Source organism: Neopsephotus bourkii, unplaced genomic scaffold, assembly GCF_033783945.1.
Source record: "Neopsephotus bourkii isolate Nb327-2 ecotype Australia unplaced genomic scaffold, CSIRO-AGI_Nbou_v1 NB_659, whole genome shotgun sequence".
Lineage (NCBI taxonomy): Eukaryota > Metazoa > Chordata > Aves > Psittaciformes > Psittacidae > Neopsephotus > Neopsephotus bourkii.
The window spans coordinates 6,023,727-6,045,046 of NW_026901158.1; the positions used below are offsets into that span (position 1 = coordinate 6,023,727).

Sequence of the window (21,320 nt, forward strand, 5' to 3'; positions counted from 1 at the left end):
GCCTCTGAGGAGCGGCACTAACAGCGGCGGCTGCCCCCTGGCGGCTAGGAGGGGCCCTGCCCTCCGCACCGTGCCTAAGGCCGCGAGTTCGAGTCCCGAGGAGGGCGCCTCCCAGGGGTCCGCGGTGGGGCTGTTGCGTGGGGCACTGAGCCGATTTTGCCCTTGGTTTGTGTTTTTTGGCGGAGGAGCCCCGGGACGAAGGGCAGCCTGTGCTGCAGCATTCATATCCTGGGTTACTGGGACAGGGAGAGGCCACCAACTATAAAACATGGAAAGGAGCCAGTTGCCTGCACCAACAGCCTTGGAATGCGTTTAGTTTCCCACAACACAGCCCGGAAGAGCCTAAATCCAGCAGGATGGAGAGGAAATGCTCAACGTTACCAATTCAAATGTAGTTTATTGCTTGTTCTACCATAGCACCTTTAGGTGTTTTAAAGTGTTAAATACACACACCATTACAGAACTGTCAAAAAAAATTATTAACTTAGGACAGCTTGATGGCAAATACTGCCTCATGAGCACAGCGCACATAAATAGGACTTAAAAAAGGGAGTTAAACATAGTTTTGAATTTTGCCCCCATAAGAACATTTACTGGAAAGAACAGGCCCCAAGAGAGCACATGAATTTTAGGGATTCCATGCATCAAAGACCTGATTTTCCAGGGGAAGATGCAGACTAGGTTGATAAAGGAGTTGAGTATCCAAAGCTGCTCTTTAATTGGCTTAAGAGCAAATCAGTATTTCATGCACACCCTGAACTCACATGGTATTCACATCACTGAAGTGCAACTGAGGTTAAACCGCAATCGTTCCTTTGAAATCAGATGGTTTTGGCTCAGTGTTGGGGATATTCAGGATCAGGAAATCAGGGCGAGAGGAGTAAAGCAACAGCAGCATTACACTCAGAAAAAAAGGTGAGGCTCAGGGAGTAAAAAAAAACCCAAACAAATCATTATTTCTGGTACAAAACTGTTCACAAACACTGTGGTTGTTCAGGAAATAACCTCTTAGAAGTGTAGAGCTCAGGCACTTCAGTTATTTTCAGCTTCACACTTCTGGTGGGTGGACCCTCTCCCACCATCCTGTCACCCAGCGCAGCAATACAATGCTCAATAGTTTAAAAAAATATATAAACCCCCCCACAAACATAAAAACCCCACATGATCTCCTTGACAAACAGCATAAAAAAGGAAGAGTGAAAAGGAAAGGAGCTGTTATAAACATTAACATGCTCAACAAACCGCTGACAGGTTTTAAGAGCTGAAACCATCAGGACTTTGCAGGATGAAAAGGACCTTTTCTATCATGTGCAAAAATATCTGGGTTTGGGGCACAGTTTATGGTGTGATGGCAACCTCATCTATTGCTGATATCCTACATATAGGATATATGTCAGCATCGCTTTATCATCTCATGCTGCAAGGAAAAGAGGAAAACGTCTCCTGACAGCAACCCTGAAATGCCAACCTACTTTCTAACATATGGCTTTGAAACAGGGCTCCTTTTGTGCTTAAAATCAGAGGTGCAAGGACAGCATTGCCCTCATGGAGAAGAACGAGAGTGGCTGAGGGAGCCCAGCAAGGCACTTTCTCCGAACACATTGGCATAAGAAGACTTGAGGAACTGGACATAGTTTTGCATGCTGCGGTTGGTGCTCTCTGACTGCTCCAACCGGTCCTTTAAATCCTGCAGATGGCTTTCATAGCGGTGCTCTGCCTGCATAAAGAAGCACAAAACACAGGCTGAAAGACAGCAACATTCATCCCATTCCTGTTAAAACTGAAGCTGTTCCCCTGAAGTGCTGAAGACAGCAAGAATTAGTACAGCAGTAGATGACATTACCATAGATGGTGCTATGATATTTATAGCTTGTTTTGCTCATTTCCGCCTCCATTCAGCACCCACTGATCAAACCAGGAGACAATGTGGCTGATCAGCTGAGCTTCTAAAACTGATTAGCTATAGTTATGAGGAATTAAACACACTCTGCTTTGAAAAGCTGCTTGACCTGGTCTATGTGCCAGCCCAATTCCACATAAAACTCAAGCAGCAGAAGAAATAGGACGTGATGAAAGATTCCCCTTCTTTCCTCTAGAAGAGAAATTGCATTCTCTCTCAGATAACCAAGCACAGTAAATGAAGTTGATATCTGCTCATGACAGCTGATGCAAATCTTATTTGAATACAAAGGTCTGATTCTCTTCTTACAATCAAGTAAGTTTGGAGCAAGTTCATGCAGATCATTGCTATAATTAAGAGTCCCCACTCTTGAACCAGTGACCTACCAGACATGTCATGCCACACATCTGGCAAGGTCACATACAACAGCATGTCATATTCAGGCACAGCTCGGTGTGACTTGCAGTATACCCATAGAACTTTGGTTTACAGACTCCAGTTGCTGCCCAGGACACCACCAGCACAGCAACAGTATCCATTGCAGCTCACTCACATCATCTTTGCTCCGACGCAGTTGGTTCATTTCTGTTTTATTCCTACTCAGCTGGGTCTCCAAATCCAGCATCTTGGACTGGGCTGCCCTCTCTCTCGCCATTGCTCGTTCTCGTGTTTGCTCCACCTGCACATACCAACAGAACAAGTCTGTTAAAGGGTTGTCTATTGCAGAACCATTTTTCCTACCCTATTGCCCACAAAAGCCCAATAAAGTTTAACTGGACACATCCTCATTCATAAGCAGCAGTCTTGTGCTTTCAGCTTTTGGTTGCAAACTGGAGCACAGAGTTTGGGTTTTTCAATGGTTTAACTGGTGACAAACAATACCAGCACATTTTATTACCTGTATTTCACTGAACATGATGATTTTAATGAATTTGGTCATAGGCTGAGGAGTATTTCCAGCATCCTCGCTCTTCTCCTATTAGAGACTGGGCAGTTTTGGGAGAATTCACAAACACAAGAAGTTTCTTACTTGTCTTTTGGCATCCTCAATGGCCATCTCCAGCTGACGCGCCAAGGAGCTACACTCCCGGGTCTTCTCATCTAGCCGCAGCTGGTACTGGTGGATCGACTCCTCCCGTTTTGCTATGACCTGAAGGAATTCTATGTTCTGGGCACTCGTTGACTCTAGTTTTCTAAGTTAAGACAATAACGTAAGGAAACCTATTCATTTTAAATGGAGTGTGTTCTAGTCTGCCTTTTTGTCAAGTCCTGGCTAGTTTGGGAACAGGTTCCATTGCTTCTTGAAAGATGAGAGCCCCAAGAAGCAATTCTTCATTTCTCAAATACAGGATTCCAAAGACTGAAGGACAGAGAAAGTACCCACATACCTGCATTTTCCCACACATTGTCTCTAAAAGGAATTAATAAACACAGGTAAAATTACTGGAGCATGTAGTAACCTCAAAATCGTCAGGCTAAAACGGGCAAGGAGCTGGTTTATGTGCTGTGTAAAACATCATCCTTTCTAACAAAACATTCATAACATGTGCTGCAAAACCACACAACTACTGACTCGAGATCCTTCTGGGATAAACAAACACACAGAATCCTGGGGGCACATAAAGGACTGGAACAAGACTGAACCTTTTCAATCCCCTGAAAGAAAACAATGGGAAGAGGATAGAAATGGAAGGCTAAGAGCAAGAAAGCCTAATATTTCTAACCTTTCTAGCTCTTCCACCTTCAAGGTGAGCTGCTTTTTGTCCTCCTGAGCAGAATGACACCTCTCCCGTGTCATCTCCATTTTGTCCCCCTGGAGCTCAATCTAAAAAGTACAGTGAGTAATTACTTCACAGTCACCAACCACCTAAACTACATGCAGCCTGCCAGAAGGAAACATGCTCAATTCAGAATTTCTGGAGAATGCCAGAAAAGGAAGAGCAGAGAGAAAAGCAAAGCACTAAACATGCATTTTGCTGGTGCTTCCAGTTAATGGTTGGAAAGGTATGAGAAAGTTCTTCCATATTGCAAACAAAAAGCCAGGTCTGTGAACACTTGCATGCAGAGCAGCTGCCTGTAAGCACAGCAAAGCACATACATTAAAAGCAGCCATATACATGACAGCAGGAAGGTTATAATTCCAAGCTAATCAGAGTAAAGCAGTTACACTGCAAGATCATTTGCTGAGTCTTGAGGCATGGCTGTAGAAGTCATGTCTGTTGTAATTGTTCTACAATACCTAGAGAGTCCTCCTGGGGACAAAAAACAGGGATAGGGAAAACAATCCGAAATCAGTTGAGAAAGCAAGGCTGGGGTAGCACTACCAGCAGAAAAGCCCAAAAGGGAAAGCTGACAAGGTGATGGAAGTAACAGAAGGGAGTGTTGGCATTAGCAAGTGTTGAAACTGCTGCTATTCAAGATGCAGTAAGTGCAGACCAGAGAATGAGGAAGCTTTCAAGTAATCAGGAATGCCACTAGCTACGCCGCTAACTTCTCGCACAAAGACACGGCACACACCTTTATTTTGCAGTGCACGTTTAATCTTTTCAGAAAGAGACGAGAACAGAGACGAAGATTGAACCTTCCTGCAGCTGGAAATTCGTCTTGGTCTCAGACTTCTGGAAAGGAGAGGTGCTGGTAATTTCTGCTGTCCCTTACCTGCTGCTGAAGATCTGAAATTTGGACAGACAGGTCGATGTTCTTCCTCTCGGAATTCTGAAGTTGCTCTCTATATTCTGCTATCTGTGATTCTTTCATCTTTAGGATCTCAGGCAGCTTCTCCAGTTCAGCAAGCCTGCTCTGCAGCTGCTTGTATGACTATAATCAAAGGAGACAAAGAGAATGTGAGGAATCTTCAAATGTTCATAAGGTCAAGACTGAAAACATTCCTCAACTTCAGTGAAGCTTTGTTGGAATGTGACCGTGGTGACAATGTGTGGGTATCTGGCCAGTGTTGGAGTTCAAAGCCTAGGGTCTTCTACTCCAAAAGGCTTTCTCTTAGGATTTGGCATCCCCTATGGATGGAGTGAGAATGAGTATTTTGGATCGTGGGCTTCTATTTTACTAAAAGTACAAGCTCTTTTTTTGAGAAGAGCTGCTCCACACCAGACCATGCGTGACGTAGCCAGCCCACTGTTCTACACCACTTTTTCTGCAGCAAAGGACACAGGAATCAATTTAAACACCTCTGAAGAACACCATATAGTCAAGAAGCAGCTAAATGTTCATGAATGTACTCAACGTATCAGTCTTTAGAGAAATAGTTACCAGATCCATCTGGTTATTCTTTTCTTCCTTTAGTGCCTTGTTCTCTTTACCAAACATCTCCAGTTTTGCTGCTGCATCTTCTGCTTCCATTTGGGTCTTTAATATCTGGACATTAAAAAAAAAATCCCACACACTTTATCTGTCATATATATGCTCAAGGATCAGCAACAAGTTTCTTACCACACCAGCCACCACCACAGAACTCTATCTGGAAGTTCACTTTCTGCTACCTGGATAATTTGGGCTTTCTACCAAATGTTCTCCCCTATCGCCTTATCTTCCTGCAGTCACAATATCCAAAATCCCTCCAAAAAAGCAGCCAAGGAACACTGCTTGCCACACTAAGAGGCAGAAATAAAGCATCTAACTGTTTTTCTTTACCTTTTGAAAAAGAGCTTGGGAAAGTGAAATATTAAAACCATTCTTTTGTTTTTCATTAATCAAGATCTCTGTTATGGGAGTCGGCTCTTCCTAATGACCAAGTCATCAGCACATAGTGAGGAAGGCAAATCTTGCACACTTTGACATACAGCACATGGCAGTCTGGATGCTGCCAGCTGAGAAAAAGTCAGGCTAATAGAGACAAAGCAACCAAAGCCATACCAAACTGCAACATCCTCCAAGAGCAAACAAAGGATTAAGTGTTATAAGCCACAACAGTAAAGGAAGGAAACATGTCATTGCAAGGGCTGCAGGTTTTGGTAAGATGCCTACCTGTGATTTGTAGTTCTCAATCATCCCTTCGTAGTTTTTGACAGACATTCTCAGCTGCTGCACTTCAGCCTGTGATTGCTTCAGCTTTTCCTCCATTGGGGCCATACTAGCCTGAAAATAGAACACATTTGGAAGTAACTGTCACACTAAGCTGTATAATGTCTAGACTAAGAAAAAAGGCTTTTGTCAAGTGTAAGTCGGCAAAACTTTCCAGGTTTCAGTAGATTGCTGAATTCACATCAAGAGAGCAAAGAGGTTTGGGATGGACGTGCAATCTTTCCATTTGCCTGAATGAGCTGTGCTACTTGGATTAGGGCTACTCCTTATTTGGATCAATGCCTGGCTTTCCAAGAAGAAAATAATGTAGGTTACCTACAAGATTACCAGTGGTAAGAGAAGACAGAAGAAATATACCAGCCACTTATTTGTTTATTCTGGAAATTACCATTCTCCCTGTATGAGCTACAGTTGGTTGTTCTCTAGCCAGCAGTATGAAGATGTAAAGACAAGACTGAAGAATCCAGCTGGAGGAAGCAGTACTTGGAGATCCTCCTAACCAAAACATGGAAGAAACCCAGTCCTCACAGAATGTACATTTCCTTTATGTCTCTTCCCAGCGCATGTCCTGCCACACTCAGGTTATGGAGAAACTGGTTTGAAAGTCAAAGGGAGCGATGGGTGCAATTGAACTCTGTTGTCAGAAGCCAAGCAACTTGTTGTAATGTCTCCCTTCCCCCCCCCCAGCATTTCAGCTTCAAACCCCTAAAATCACTGACCTTTAGTCTTTCATTCTCCATTTTTAAATTAGAGGTCTCTGAACTCTGTCGATGCACTTTATCCAGCACCACATCTCTGATGTCCCGCACCTTGTCCTCCCGAGTTGCCTGCTCTTCCAGCAAGTCTGCAAGACGACTGCCATATAGAAAGAAAATCAATCCTTAAGTGGCAAGAAAGAATAAGGCTCCTAACCCGTAAACATTAGCTTCAGAAACGAGGTTTTTTCTATCCTTTCATCTTCCTCCTCCATATATGCACACCTATCTTCTATACTGTTCTACTACCTCAGTCTTAGCCTGCTGGAAATTAACTTGAGTTGCCCTCTTGGAGCTCAAATGCATTGCCTTCAAGATACACAGGGTGAAGAGGTACCTTTCTCTTGTCTCATGACTACCTCTTTTTTCCTGCAGCAACAACTGTACTGCAGTAATAACACTACATTTATTGACCTTCGCAACAAAATAAGACAGGAGCTACACTGCCTCTCTCTTCTAATTGCTTCAAGTTTCTCAAACAGATCTCAAAAGAAAAATAACCTTAATTCTTTCAAAGCATTACAAAATTGCAAAGGAATGGGGTTTTAAGGGTCAGCAAACCCTTAAAAAGTCTGCCTTTGCTGGGGCAAGTCAGCAGCAGAAGCCACATTGCTCTCTTGCTCTCTCTCTTCCCAAACTCTGCTCTAGCCCTTAGGCAGTGCTGGTTTTGCTTGGCTATTTACAGGCAATCCAATGAAATCATTTAATTTAATGGTATTATTCAATTCAGTTAAGTTATCCTTGAACTTAGAACACATCCCCATTTGTGCTTGTTACTCTACACTAGTTTTATTTTAACCTGGTCAGTGTAACAATCTCCAGTTCGAGGTCACTCTTGTCCTTTACCGCTCTATCGTGGCGGTTCCTCCAGGTCTCCAGACTAGACAGCGCCTCAGCAACATACTCATCCTATCAACCAAAAGAAACACAGGGAGAAAAGAGCAAGGGTGACAAAAATGTCACTGGATATGGGATATGTAGATAACATATAGCATGGCTAAGATGCTACTAGTGGCTCTAGTCCCTGGGATTCAAAATACAAGGGATAGACAAAAAAATAATCAAGTAGTGTAAAATCCATGTTCCCTTCTGGTTTGTCCCAGTCCTAAACTTTCCTACTTTTCCTTGATATCCTTTAGTCATTTTTCCAGTAGGAAATTCCACTATGCCTCTAAGTCTTTTTACTTTCCTGCTCTAACTCCATTCAGAATTTTCAGTCAAAATAGCAAGGCTTTATTTTACTGGGTTTTTTTCAACCTTCAGATAGTTCTAAAGAACCAGGTGAAAAATCAGATCTGCTAGCTTAGTATTATCTAAGATTATGGCAAGTCCTAAGTTAAGGACATGCAGCAAATACAGTGACAGCTGAGAAAACTGGTTTTGTTCTAAACTTAGCATAAATGGGCCAAGGCATCAAGACAGAAATAAATCTCATTAGTTGAAAACAGAGACTCTCCCCAGGGCTGCTACCAGAAGTCAAAGGCTTAGATGCATGATTTGAAATGAGGTCTCTTCTCCTGTATTATCAGGTACCTTTTCTGTTAGCTGGGCAGTCAGTTGCTCTACATACTCTTCACTCCGCTCTGCGCGCTCTTTCTGTGCACGGAGGGCTTTCTTCAGGGCCCCTTTGTCACGATCTGCCTTCTGCTTTACTTCTTTCAGCTGTTCCATGATACGTTCCACCTCTGCCTTATGCTGAGCTTCACCGCGCCCCAGATTCTGCAAGAGGGAAAAAATTACACCATATGGAATAATGCCCTTACATCTGCATACCCAAAGCAGCAACTAATTTCCTAGAACTGGTGGAGAGAGTTGGTTATAACCCCCCAGCTTTCAGCCTGGAGGTTCTTGCAATCAGGTTTCACCTACACAACCCTGTCCTAATATTGAAAGACATGTCAGCATGACATATCTGGCTTTCCTTCCAAGAGTCTTCCTTTTCTCTTTCATAACCTGCTCTTTAGAATACTTCTTTCCTTTCCTGACCTAGATAAATACTGGTTTATCATTCTTTTGATCTACCCAAGAACACTGTCTTTATTAACTGAATTGTTCACATACATTAATGTTGCTTTATGCAGCTATATACCTTAAAGATCCTCTAAACCATTAAGACACATTCAGCCTAACACCATCACAACATCAACAGATACATTAAACATAAAACTTTGAGCAAGATACTGCTTCCCTTGAAGTCAATTCAGTTTATGAGTAAATGAAGAGAGGATCCCCAGGGACCACTGCAAACATACCCGTAGCTGTACAGTCAGGCGGTTGTTCTCCGCTTCTTTGCCTCGCAGCTGCGCTTGTAAACGGGCTCTCATAGCCTCCATAGATTTGGAGAGTTCCTCTACTGCCTTTGCCTTGTCCTAAGTAAGAAGCAACAAGACACAGACCTTTTTCCTCAACAAACTAATAGAAGGAACACTTTATAAAACCTAACAGTCTCAGATTTCTTCACTGAAGGGTCTCCAGCTACCTCCTTTCCTCAGATGGACCCTCATGGCTCTTCTGCTCCAACAAAATGGGGAACAAATAAGTAGCCATTTATTTTAAATCAGATGTGAATGACTGGCCTGAATGATTTATTCTATGGCAAAACATCCTTCATGGGGCATCTCTTCCACTACACTTCCCTTTAAATTACTAAACAGAGGAACAGACTGGAATTTGACATCAGGAACCAACAGGACCTTAAACAGAAAGGCAACTCAGTGATAAGCCCAAGCAAAGAGAATACTACCTACTCATCCTTGTGACAGATGTCTTATTAGCACAATATGGAATCTACAACTGAGTAGAAATTGGTTTTGTAACTAAGCCAGTCATCTGAACCCTTAAAAAGTAATTTTCTGCAAATCCAAATTCATAGTTTGGATGATCTGTAGTTCTGCAGAACTCAAAGGTGGAATAGAGAGGAGAAAATCGAACAGGAAACTACCTTTCCTGCCTGTATGTCATTGGCAAGACTCTCCATTTCTTTTTCTTTCTCCTGAAGCTTCATCTGAAGTTGCTGGGAAAACAAACAACACTTAGATGTTAAGTAACAAACACATTTAGTTTGGCAAGGTGGAGGAAAAGAGGTGTAACTGTCTCCCTCCCTCGCAGCTCTGATTCATGGCACTCTCTGGTATCCACAGCAACTGAAAAACAGGCTGCATTCCCCTCAAACAGAAAGCAGAAGGGGTACAAACACTTGTGTAACAGGCAATAATGTACTCAGTGAAGAACAAAGACCTGACAGGATCGTATACCCCACAGATAAAAACAGGGCATTACCAATCTCACAGCAGATTTTATAACTTCATGCAATGTAGGAACTCTTTTCTCAGTTTACAGATAAGGAATTGAACCAAAACTGGCACCAGGTCACTCATTCAGTGACAGCAACAGATACAGAAAGCTTCCCCACTTTGTGCTTTTCCCAAAAATCACAGAATCATTTAGGTTGGAGAAGACCTTTAAGATCAGAGAATGTGGTAAGCAAACCACAAGCCCTCTGTTTTTGAGACCCTAACCATTAAACCAGCACTGCCAAGTTAGCCACTAAACCATGACCCTAAGGGCCACATCTACACATCTCTTCATTAGGGACTGTAGTGACAGGACAAGGGGTAACGGGTTAAAACTTAAACAAGGGAAGTTTAGAGTGGATATAAGGAGGAAATTCTTTCCTGTTAGGGTGGTGAGGCACTGGAATGGGTTGGCCAGGGAGGTTGTGAATGCTCCATCAAGGCCAGTTTGGATAAGGCCTTGGGTGCCATGGTTTAGTGTGAGGTGTCCCTGCCCACGGCAGGGGGTTGGAACTGGATGATCTTAAGGTCCTTTCCAACCCGAACTATTCTATGATTCTATGATTCTAAATGCCTCCAGGGATGTGACTCCACCACTTCCCTGAGCAACGTGTTCTAATGCTTGACAACCCTTTTGGTGAAGAAATTTCCCTAATATCCCATCTAAATCTCCCCTGGTGCAGCTTGAGACCATTCCCTCTTGGGTACAGGCAAACGGTGACCATTTCCCCTTAGATTATGAGGCTTCATTCTGCTGCTCATCCCTGTCTTGCAGCTCAGAGGGATGGGTACCCTGAGAACTGGTCTTACTATTAAAGACTGAGGCAAAGAAGGCATTAAATTCCTCAGCCTTTTCCTCATCCTTTGTCACTAGGTTTCCCCCTGCATCCAATAAAAGATGGAGATTCTCCTTAGCCTTCCTTTTGTTGCCTATGCATTTATAGAAACATTTTTTATTGCTTTTCATGGCAGTTCCAGATTAAGTTCTAGTTGGGCTTTGGCCATTCTAACTTTCTCACTCAATCATCTCATCACTATCATTAAGCTCTAGACAACCAAAACACACAGATCTGCCCCACTACCTCTTCTTCCTTGCCTATCTCTTCTAAGGAGTTACAGCCGTCCATTGCAGCACTCCAGTTGTCCATGCTTCTGCGATGACAACCGTGTCTTAGTTTTCCTGCTGCACAATGACTTCCAGCTCCTCCTGTGTGTTGCCCATGCATTGGTGTAGACACACGTCAGTTGGACTACTGATCCTGCTGCCTTTTTGGGGGTAGAAGCCCTAATTCCTACATGACCATTCTCAGGCTCTTCCGTGGTTTCTAACACAAACTCTTGTGTCTTTGCTGCCACATAGATCTCCATCCCCTAGCTCGTCTGAGATGGCAGAGCAAAGGACCTTGCTAGCACGCTGTTCCTCAAACATTGGTTTTATCCCTTTCCCCTTCAAATCTAGTTTAATGCTCTTTCAATGAGCGCTGCTAACTCCCATGCAAAGATCCTTTTTCCCCTTTGAGACAGGCCTGTTGCCAGCAGGCCTGGTGTCATGTGAACCAACCCATGATCCATACCCCCAAAATTCTGCTGGTGACACCAGGCTCGGAGCCAGGTATTGATCTGTTGCCTATCTCCAAAGATAACATGATAACCATACAGAAACAAGAAGCTAATTTCCAAACTGAAAAATCCTATCCTGAGCATCAGGGGCATTTATTTCTGCAGGAGGTATTTTTAACTCTCCAACCCCCAGAGTTTTCTTGTTAAAGAGATATGTAGTATAATTATTGCTTTGTACATTCAGTACTATAAGAAAAGGTAAGCAAAATCATAGAATCATAGACAAGCTTGGGCTGGAAAGGACCTTATGATGATCCAGTTCCAACCCCCTGCCATGGGCAGAGACGCCTCACACTAGACCATGTTGCCCAAGGCTCTGTCCAGCCTAGCTCTGAACACTGCCAGGGATGGCACATTTACTACTTCTTTGGGCAACCTGTTTCAGTGGCTCACCACCCTCACAATCATTTGTTCTTAAACATAAGGACAAGCTTAAGTTCTTTTATATAGCTGAACACTGTAAATCCTAATAGTGCTCTTCATGAAGATCTCACCTATGTTATCCCTATTCTAAGCCCATATACTTCAAGGGCTATGAAAGAAAATGCAAAACAAAAAACCCCAAACCAAACAGCTTGTGGTTTGCTTACCACATTCTCTGCATCTGAGTCAGCCAGCCTTTTCAGGAGGATTTTTTGCTCCACCATTAACTTCTGAGCATCCTTCTATGAAAGAAATACATAAGTATTATGTATTATTACTAACTAAATTACCAACTAAAAAGTCAGTTACAGACAATTAGTTTAAACAAAACTGGGCAAGTCAACCATTTGTTCCCAGTTGTAGCAGCAATTATCAGAATATATCCAGAAGCACCAAATAAAATATAATAATAAATATAAAATGTAAACTACAGAAAGAATAGCAAACTCATTTCTGTATTGCTCTTACAAGCAATATAGAAGTGTTCCATACAAGCAGGACAGAATTGCTTACAGTCTCTCTGTTACTGGTCTTAGAGCCTACCAAAATAAGGTTTTGAATATCCTTAGGCTCCCATTAGCTAAAGTCACATCTAGCCCTCAGATGTCAGCCAATGCAACCGTAGCAGTAACATTTCACACTAGCACAAGCAGCTGTATCCAGAAGAGAGTTGACAACACAGTAGTGCCTATACCTTTTAATATAATCACTTGGATGCTCTAACATCCTCACAGCAGAAAAGTCAGTCTTATTCTATGAAGTAGGCAGGGATAAAACCCAACAAAAATAAAAAAAGTCCTACCCATCATTTATGACACAGGGACAACAGCAGGGCTGGGAAAAAGCATTCAAAGGTCTCAAATTGCATCTCATCCCACAGGATGACATAGGCTCCTGTCATCTGCCAAGTTCAAGCACACAGCACTGCTCACCTCCTTGTTGTGCTGCTCTTTGAGAAGCTGTCGTAGCGTCTGGTTGGTTTCTTCAAAGGTGGTCAGTTTCTGGAGCAGAAGTTCTTTTTGCCTTGTCAGTGCGTTAATGTCTGAGCTGCTCATGTGCTTCTCCTACAGAACAGTAAAAAAAGGGAAAAGAATTATTCACATGGAATGTGTGAAACTGATACAAGCACGAGCAGTGCAATAGTGAACATCATGTGCAGAAGGTGATTGGATGCTGCAAGTAAATACCCCACTTCCAAACAGAACTAACAAATGACTCCACTTCCCCAGAGAAATAATTGTTACATTACGTATTTAAGACAGCCACGTAACAGGACAATATAGCAAAGACAAGAACAAAACCAGACAACACCTACAATGTTGAGTCTCCCAATTGTATTTTCCAGGGCACGGATCTGCCTGGCTGCTGCTGATGCATCTCTTTCTGCCTCATTCAGCTTGGACATCAAACACTCCTTCTCATGCTGCAGGTACTTCTTCTCTAGCCTGTAATGAGAATTCAACCATCAGAGAAACAAGATGCTTTGAGAACCCTACCAGCCACTATTGATATACAGTTGACTGGATTAAGAAATGCCCCACGATTCAGTCTTCTCAGGGGTATAGCCTCTAGTTTTCAGTTTCATGTTTATTCATTTGTTGTTCTACTGATATTATCACAATTCAAACAACATCTCTTAACCTTCAAAATATTAATTGTAGAGCTAGGATGACTCTCCTGTCATGACTCTCCACACGAGCCAAATGCTCTCAGGTTCCTCTCAAGAGTAGCTTTTTCTTTTCCAGTATCATCCTATAACCCTTCTCTGCAGCTATTGCCATTGAAGTTCCCCTTCTAAAAGGTGACAAAAAACCCTCAAGAACACGCGTTCTTAAGCAGCACTGCAACCCAACATACAAACTACAACCTTAAATAATGTTAGCAGTAAAGGAGGTATTGCCCTGTAAATACCACGACTTGGAGTAACAATGGAGAACGGAGCTGTCTTACATAGTCAGGTCTTTCTCTTCCCTTATGCGCTCCATACTGCGCCTGAGCAGCGTATTCTCATGCTCTGTTTCTACCAGCTCTTGCGTGACTTCATTGAGTTGCTCTTTCTGCTCCTCCAGGAGACGCTCTGTCAGTTGCTTGTGTTCCTCCTTTTCCTGCAGCTTGGCCTGATGAAAATATTTAAATAGGACATAAGACAAACTAGGTGCTTTTAAAGCGATACACAGAACCACATCTGAATCAGCTCTTGAGCTTCAAATAACAGAGGATCAGGCTTTTTCTTCCTTTTTTTTTTTTCCCTTCCTCCCACTCCCCTTCCCCCTAGATATTTCCAGGTTGTTCAGATGCACAAAGAGCATCATTCAGCTATTGCCTTGAAGTACCTCCCATCCCACAAACACAGAGAGACAAAAGCATCCTGGGTTTAAGTCATATACCAAAAACTTGTCATCAGCCAAAAGACATGTGAAAGGTCTCCAACATGGCAGGAAAGGAGCTCTGGTGGCAGTTCACGCACTGGCAATGGCTCCCACTGCTCTACTATTGCTTTGGGAGATCCATGGAACTGGGTGAAATCAATCTAACAGTCCTTAGCATTTTGTTTCCATCTACCTGTTCTGTAGCAGCATAGTGTCACTGCTGGTAGTGTGATGAGTTGTGTACATAATACTTGAAGGCTGAATGGGGCTCAGAAGTTGGCTACTGCTCCCCATGAATGACACATGTACACCATTTGGCAGTTAAGAGTGCTACAGAGAGTGAAGATGTGAAAGAACAGAGAACATAGAGGGGGCTTGAACAACTGCACCAGGCTTGGATTTTGGTTTTGCAGCAAAAAGTCACTGGAAATTCCCTGGCTTGCACAAAAATCAAAGCTAACAAAATTAATGTGATTTTACATCATGGATTTAAGTGACACCACCAAACATTTAGATTCAATTAACTTATTAAAGTAGCAAAGTGGACTTTTATTTTACAGTCATGTAAGTAACTCCATTAAATTTTGTAGCATAAATAAAATGGAGAACGCTTAATGCAAGAATCTATTTGACTCAAATCCTATTCTTTTACACAGATTTGAACATAATAGTTTTAAGTAAAATACTACTAGTTAAGATGTGTTACCCTCAGTGTTAACTCAAAATTAAAAACACAGTTTGCTCCCACCATCACGCACCTGGGAACATCTCCTACCCATTTTTTAAGTGGTGTCAAGTACATAAGATGCTACTTATCTGGAAAACACATCAGCGGGTTGCACATTTTTAAACCGGATGAGAAGAAGCAACCTTGTTAAGTGGATTATTTGACACTGAAACAGCAACATACTGTATTTTTCACCTTTGGGAATAACCAGTTTTCAGACTTTGGGCTTGGGCAAAAGAAAGACTATTTGGAAACTGAAGAACAGCAACACCTTATTAAACAGATAAGGTTTTACAATGTTTCACAGTAGGGCTTAGGGAATTTCTCAGTAGGATAGCTCAGCTTTTCTAAACAACTTTAAACAAGCTACCAATGGCCTGGGTAGTTTTCTATTGCACCAAGACTTGACCCAAGCCTCCTTCCATCTCCTCACCTCCTTCATCATTCCCACTGCATTTATGAGGCTATCTATCTTCTTTTCATATTCATTCATTCTGCAGCAAACAACATCCTCCTTATCCACAGAGAGGTCACTCAGGTGCAACATCGATGGCATTTTGTCTGAATCTGGAGGTGCAACTTCTAGGCGGTGAGCTGGTCCCTGGTAGAAAATACCAGAAAGTCATAAACAGGATCCTAACCATAACTCTGCCAAACACAGAGACCAGATTGTATCACTGCAGTAAGGCTGGTAGAGAAAACCAACTTGTAAACGCTCTTTCATTTGCAGCAGGGAAAGGTCAAGAATGCACAAAGACTTGAACAGAAAAAGAAGAAAAAGTAATGGAAGTTCAAGTTCTCATCTAGGAAAAGCCAGGAATACAAAAGGAAAAACTATCAATCCACGAGAAAGAAAACACACTACACAAATACTCCATGCTTTGGAAGAGACTAAGAACAGCAGCACCTCACTGTGCCTCCAGATGAGATCTTGAAGGGGACTACTAAAGATACAATAAACAAAGAAATTTCTCTGGCTTCTAAAGACAGAAAGGCATGATATGGGCATAGATAATAATTAATTTCCTATTTTTCTGTATTAAAAAGTGAAAAAGACTTATAGAAGACACAATGGGTGGTAGGTGACAGTAGCCTTCTTTCAGATCAGCCCAGCTCCCTCACTACAACATCAACTCCCTTCAACCTCAGACAGACCTTTAAAAGTTTTAAGGTTTTAAAGAGCAAACTCAGCCATACCTCCCATTTGCAGGTGGACTCCCGGACAGATGTTTTGCCTGGCGGTATCCAGGGGGCTTTCGTTTTCACTCGGACACTTCGACACACGTTCACAGTATCCCCCTTCGCTTTCTGCTTGTGCTTTTGCTGAAAGAAAAGATAAAATAAATCACAGACTTTTAAAGAGCCATTTACAATTTTTAGTGCTGCAAAGCCAAAGAAAAGATGATTCATACAAAAATATCACAGTGTTATGCATGATACATCACATAAGACTGGCCAGCAGCCATCAGAGGAGGCTAACACCAGCCTGGAGGAAAGGTTATTGCACATTCAGCTGACAGTATATTCTTGTCTATCACGAAGCACCTCTGTGATACCCCTGGGATACCAGCAGCTGTGATGGGATGAGAGCCTTACCCAGCAGGCCATGGTGGGAGACTTGCGAGGGAAGAAAGTCTTCTCTGTATGGAGATGCACAAGAAAATACCACAGTGCAACCCATTCATGTGAAGAAGGAACAACCTCAGAGATCCCTTCTCCATTCCAAGTTTGTCTCACAAAAGAGCAGATATATCACGTGATAACAGTACTATCAGAGAAAATTAAGATCAGGGCACTGTGGTTGGTCCTGAAAAGCTTCTCAAGTGTTTTTGATGCTTTGTAGTCAACTAACAGATGGGCATTTATTTCTATTGAACTTGAAGTGCTCTGACTGAAGGGAAGTTCAAGTGGTTTTGCACAATTCTGACCTTCAGAGAAAAATCTGATGTTCTAAATATCCCCTACAGGCAATTAATTAGTAAGAATAATTGATTTCACTGTCAGGCCCTACCCCATTATGATATGCACCATTAGCAACAAACACAAAATTAACAGAGGACTTAGAACAGGATGGCTGCATCTAAGGAAGAACGAGCATCACCTTTACATAAACATCCAACTGCAAAAGAGAACAGGTGACAGCTAGAAACTCAACTTCAGTCTTGCCTTCAGCCTGCTGTGGATGAGGCTATGAAGAGACTGTCTTTGCTGCATAGAGCAGCAGACCGAGAAGGTGCTTAATGCCAGAAGATGGTTTGAATCCAGACTCTTTTCCCTAAGCACATTCATTTTAATACAATCAAGATGGTACCTGAAACACCTAAATATGACCTTTCCCCAGATCTTTCCTACAAAAATAAGGACGAAGCCAAAGAAAAATCATTATCAAGACACAAATCCAGGAAATAAAAGGAAAAAAAAAATAATCCCCCAAACTATGTCACACTGGAAGCAACACCCCTCACAAACATACATGTGAACATGAAAAATACATATTCTAGACCAGACTCAAATCACCTTAAACATACAAAAATGCATCACTGAAAATTCACCACTGAACACAAATTCAAGTCTTACACTTCAAACACAACAGTAAAACAGACCTTGAAGATGGTGTGGTGCTTCTAGGACCGTTCACCTTCCTCTTTGTAACCCTTACAAACACGTGGCTACACGCTCCTACCTGGCATTGTGCAGCTGTGGTTTTCTGACCCTTTTTAATATGGACATGGACAGGGGTGTTTTCATCCACATGGACGTGCAAAGGGGGAGAAGAGGAACGGCTCTTCATGGCTCTTCTCCCACAAATGGGAAAGGGCAAAACAATGAAAGGAAACCTGTGGATAAGGAAACTGGAAATAATAACATTTCCCTCTGTGCCGGAAAGCAACAATGGCCAGCCTTGGTTAAAGTTTGAGCTTTCAGTAGCATCTGCCATTTTGAATTGCACACTATTCTGCTGCAAAGCTGGGATTAATACAAATAACTTCTCTGCTGCTGGTGTTTTCTGCTTTGAACATTGCTATTAAAGACCAAATACAGTTGGATTGATAGCAGGTGTCCGTAAGAGTCATTGGAGTTCAAAGTCTTTGAGCAAGCAAGCAAATCAAGGTTCCAGTAACCAACACCATCTGATTATGAAGAGAAATTTGAAGGGAGAAGAGACGCGTTCATTTAACAGTTTGCTTAAGGAAAAATCAACAAGAGACCATCAGATCCTTCCATCCTAGAAGCCTGACCCTGTAAACTCTTTCATACAAGCTTTAAGCGTCTTTTGAAGCTAAACAAAAGTTTAAAAGCTATTGGATCACAGTATTTAACCTTTAAGCTCCAGAAAAAGCACAACCTCAACCAATACCCAACACAAGATGGAAAAGCCTAGAGATGCAAGATTAAAGCCTCTATCTTTGAGCTCGATGCTTTGGCTGAGGTAATGGTATGATGCAATTGCAAAGCCTTCAAAAGTCCACCAGCAGCACTAACCTGATTCTGGCAGAAAGCATTTTTTGCAAGGTAAATTACTTACACTTATTCTAATGCTTTTGGCTCTTCTGGACAGTGCGTTCTGTGCAGAGACTGAAGTCATTTCATCGTTGATGGATGAGGGACACCTGATATAGAAATAATAAAATGACCACTAATAAGAAAAGGTGTCAAATTCTGAACAACCTCCTCTTTTCAATTTAAGGCTCAAACACATCAAGTATACAGACCCAAACAACAGCGGTTGCTGTGTCCTGGCTTCCTTTGACAAGCATGAGATGAGGGAAGAACAGAGATTGTAATTCCTTACATAGTGATAATGAAAGTTGGCTTCAACCGTGGAAATGTTTTGTACAATTACATGATGGCCTTACTCAAACAGTCACAAACCTTCAAATTCTAACTGCAATTTTAAACCAGTTTAATATGGGAACAGGTTTGAACAGTTCTAGGGCATGTGTACATCCCCTCCCAAACCCCACAGCCTCCCCAAATTCTGCCATCATCAACAAAATCTGCAAAACTGCACTGAAACATTGATGGTTTAGGTTTATACTGTTGTGCAGGCTGAAGAGATACATCTGAATTAGCACTCATGCTGAAGGCAACCCAGCACCACAAAGAGTCAGTCAGCTACAGCACGAGCATCTTCTGGCTGAGAGGACTTGAAGACTTGAAGAAATGGGATTGCAGGAGAAGGGATGTCCAAAGGACTAATGCTTGCTGGGGAGGGATGGAGGACAGCTATTAGAGTGGTGGTATATCAGGCTTAGTTAGCTGACCTTATGTTAACACTCCTCCATAATGCTACAAGTCAACTCACACTTCTTAATGTGGTAGAACAGGATTTTTACAACACTTCTGCCAGACTAGAACTGAGATCACTCTTTGTAGCTCATTGATTAATTTACCAGCTTGCTGCGATTCATGTAATAAACTACTCTAAATAAACCTATTACTACTGCATCTGGTTTTAAGCAGGACACGTTTAAAACAAAACACACCTGTATATCACATCAGAGTAATGAAGATTACAGAGGGGAAGAGAGATAGATCCCCAGCTTCTAGCTATGAACAACTCCAAACACCACTGGGCACTTTAATCTTCTTGCTTTCAAGAGAAGGGTTAAACTCCCCCAGGCCTACATGTGAGCATGGGTTAATGCACTGAGAACTTGCAGAGCTTTCGAATCCCAGACTGGTTTGGGTTGGAAGGGACCTTAAAGCTCATCCAGTTCCAGCTCCCTGCCACAGGCAGGGACCCCTTCCACTGGAGCAGCTTGCTCCAAGCCCCTGTGTCCAACCTGGCCTTGAACACTGCCAGGGATGGGGCAGCCACAGCTTCTATGGGCACCCTGCGCCTCAGCACCCTCACAGGGAAGAGCTTGCTAAGATACAAGGTCCAGAAGTGGAACAGAAAAGCAGTCACCAGCTTCCGCTAACAACTGGGTTTATTTCAGAAGTTTAAGCAACTTTTCCTGCCATCTTCGGGGGCTCTTCCGACAATCTCTGCCTGCCTCAGGCTGGCAGGGCCCTATCCCGGGCTCAATCTCCCACTCCAAGCAGGTTCAGCTCCCAGCTCAGGGCAGTGCTCTCCCCAGAATGGGCTGAGAAGCCTGCAGGAGCGGCACCACCCTCGAGCAGCCCTTCCCAATGCCCCCCTCTCTACAAAGCAAGTTGTCCTCTGTATACTCAAAGCCGCCCGTTGGTTCCCGTTTCCCGCTGCGGCGGGAAGAACCGCCCTACGGCGGGGGTACCCTTCGCTAGTGACAGAGCAGGCATAGGGACTCTTCCCGGGTGCCCGCCCCACCGGCCCCTCACCATGAAGCGCCGTGCAGGGTCCGCTGCCGCCTCAGGAGGTGGCCGCCGGCGGCAGGGAGGCGGTGGGAGGCGTTGTTGCCATGGAAACCCCTCAGGTGGGCAGGGCCGGGCGCAGCGAGCCCGCAGCAGGTGCCGCAACCGTCGCCGCAGCACTTCCGGGTCCGCCGCCGCTCCCGGCTCCCCCATTGGGAGATTCAAACCCTCCACGTGACCAGCCCGCCGCCGCACGCGTCACCACGCCCCGCCCCACAACGGGCCCCGTCGCCATAGTGACAAGAAGCGGCCCGACGGGATGTGCCTAGCGCCGCGCTCCTCAGCGGCCGCCCCCGGGACCCACCGCGCTCCTCCAGGGCCAGGCCCCCGGCGACTCGGCCCCTGTGCCCCGCCACTCTTCTCCCCCGAGGGTGGCTAAGCCACCACCGAAGGGCTCGGAGCAGGTTCATGCAGTTGCGTTAAAACTGCATCACTCGCTGTTGTGTCCATACTGCAGGATGCATGTTTCGGTACAAGGCAGCTTTAACACGAATACAGCAAGTCACAGAGCAGCAACCCAGCTGGTTTTACTGTAAACATCATTTTTGTCTATGCCAGACCATAACTGGGTTTGTAACTAGTCTCACATTCAAATAAAAGTAAAAAATACAACAACCAACCCAACAAAAGCCCCAAACCCCACACCCCTATGACAACCTTGGCTGTTACACCTCCTCCCCAGCAGAGCCCAGCTGTATTACAGACCAACTCCAGCTGCACCCAGAATGTCTCAAACAAAGCAGCTTCCCAAAACCTGCCCTTTCTCCAGGGAAAACAGGACACAGTACCAAGGCAAATCCCAAGGCTTAGGCTCTGTAACAGAGCCTGAATCATCTCATGCTAGGACAAACATCCCAG

General features: G+C 43.6%; 1 protein-coding gene across 6 annotated transcripts; it reads right to left on the minus strand.

Moving 5' to 3' along the window:
- Window positions 1–377: 377 nt before the first annotated feature.
- ODF2 (outer dense fiber of sperm tails 2) lies at window positions 378–20,502 on the minus strand. Of its 6 annotated transcripts, XM_061352865.1 has the most exons (20): window positions 20,430–20,502; window positions 18,652–18,736; window positions 16,323–16,448; window positions 15,559–15,726; window positions 13,980–14,146; window positions 13,345–13,474; window positions 12,962–13,093; window positions 12,197–12,271; window positions 9,635–9,706; window positions 8,946–9,062; window positions 8,227–8,412; window positions 7,493–7,602; window positions 6,658–6,793; window positions 5,882–5,992; window positions 5,168–5,272; window positions 4,559–4,717; window positions 3,625–3,725; window positions 2,931–3,093; window positions 2,454–2,579; window positions 378–1,717 (listed from the first exon to the last, which is right to left on the minus strand). In XM_061352865.1, the coding sequence occupies exons 2-20, from the start codon at window positions 18,709–18,711 to the stop codon at window positions 1,544–1,546; spliced, it is 2,418 nt and encodes an 805-aa protein (XP_061208849.1). In that variant the 5' UTR covers window positions 18,712–18,736; window positions 20,430–20,502; the 3' UTR covers window positions 378–1,543. The 6 variants fall into 6 exon arrangements, 5 of the variants coding, with proteins under 5 accessions (XP_061208849.1, XP_061208850.1, XP_061208848.1 ...); XM_061352866.1 differs by lacking the exon at window positions 18,652–18,736 and having other exon boundaries at window positions 20,430–20,486; XM_061352864.1 differs by lacking the exons at window positions 18,652–18,736; window positions 20,430–20,502 and adding an exon at window positions 17,809–18,432.
- Between the last annotated feature and the right edge of the window lie 818 nt (window positions 20,503–21,320).

Coding starts and splice junctions, on each gene's coding strand:
- ODF2 (XM_061352864.1), bottom strand. CDS start 18,063: ATGGCAGATGCTACTGAAAGCTCAAACTTTAACCAAGGCTGGCCATTG. Junction 15,727..16,322: donor AGTCCACCTGCAAATGGGAG/GTATGGCTGAGT, acceptor ATTTTCTACCAG/GGACCAGCTCACCGCCTAGA. Junction 9,063..9,634: donor ATGACATACAGGCAGGAAAG/GTAGTTTCCTGT, acceptor CTTCTTACTTAG/GACAAGGCAAAGGCAGTAGA.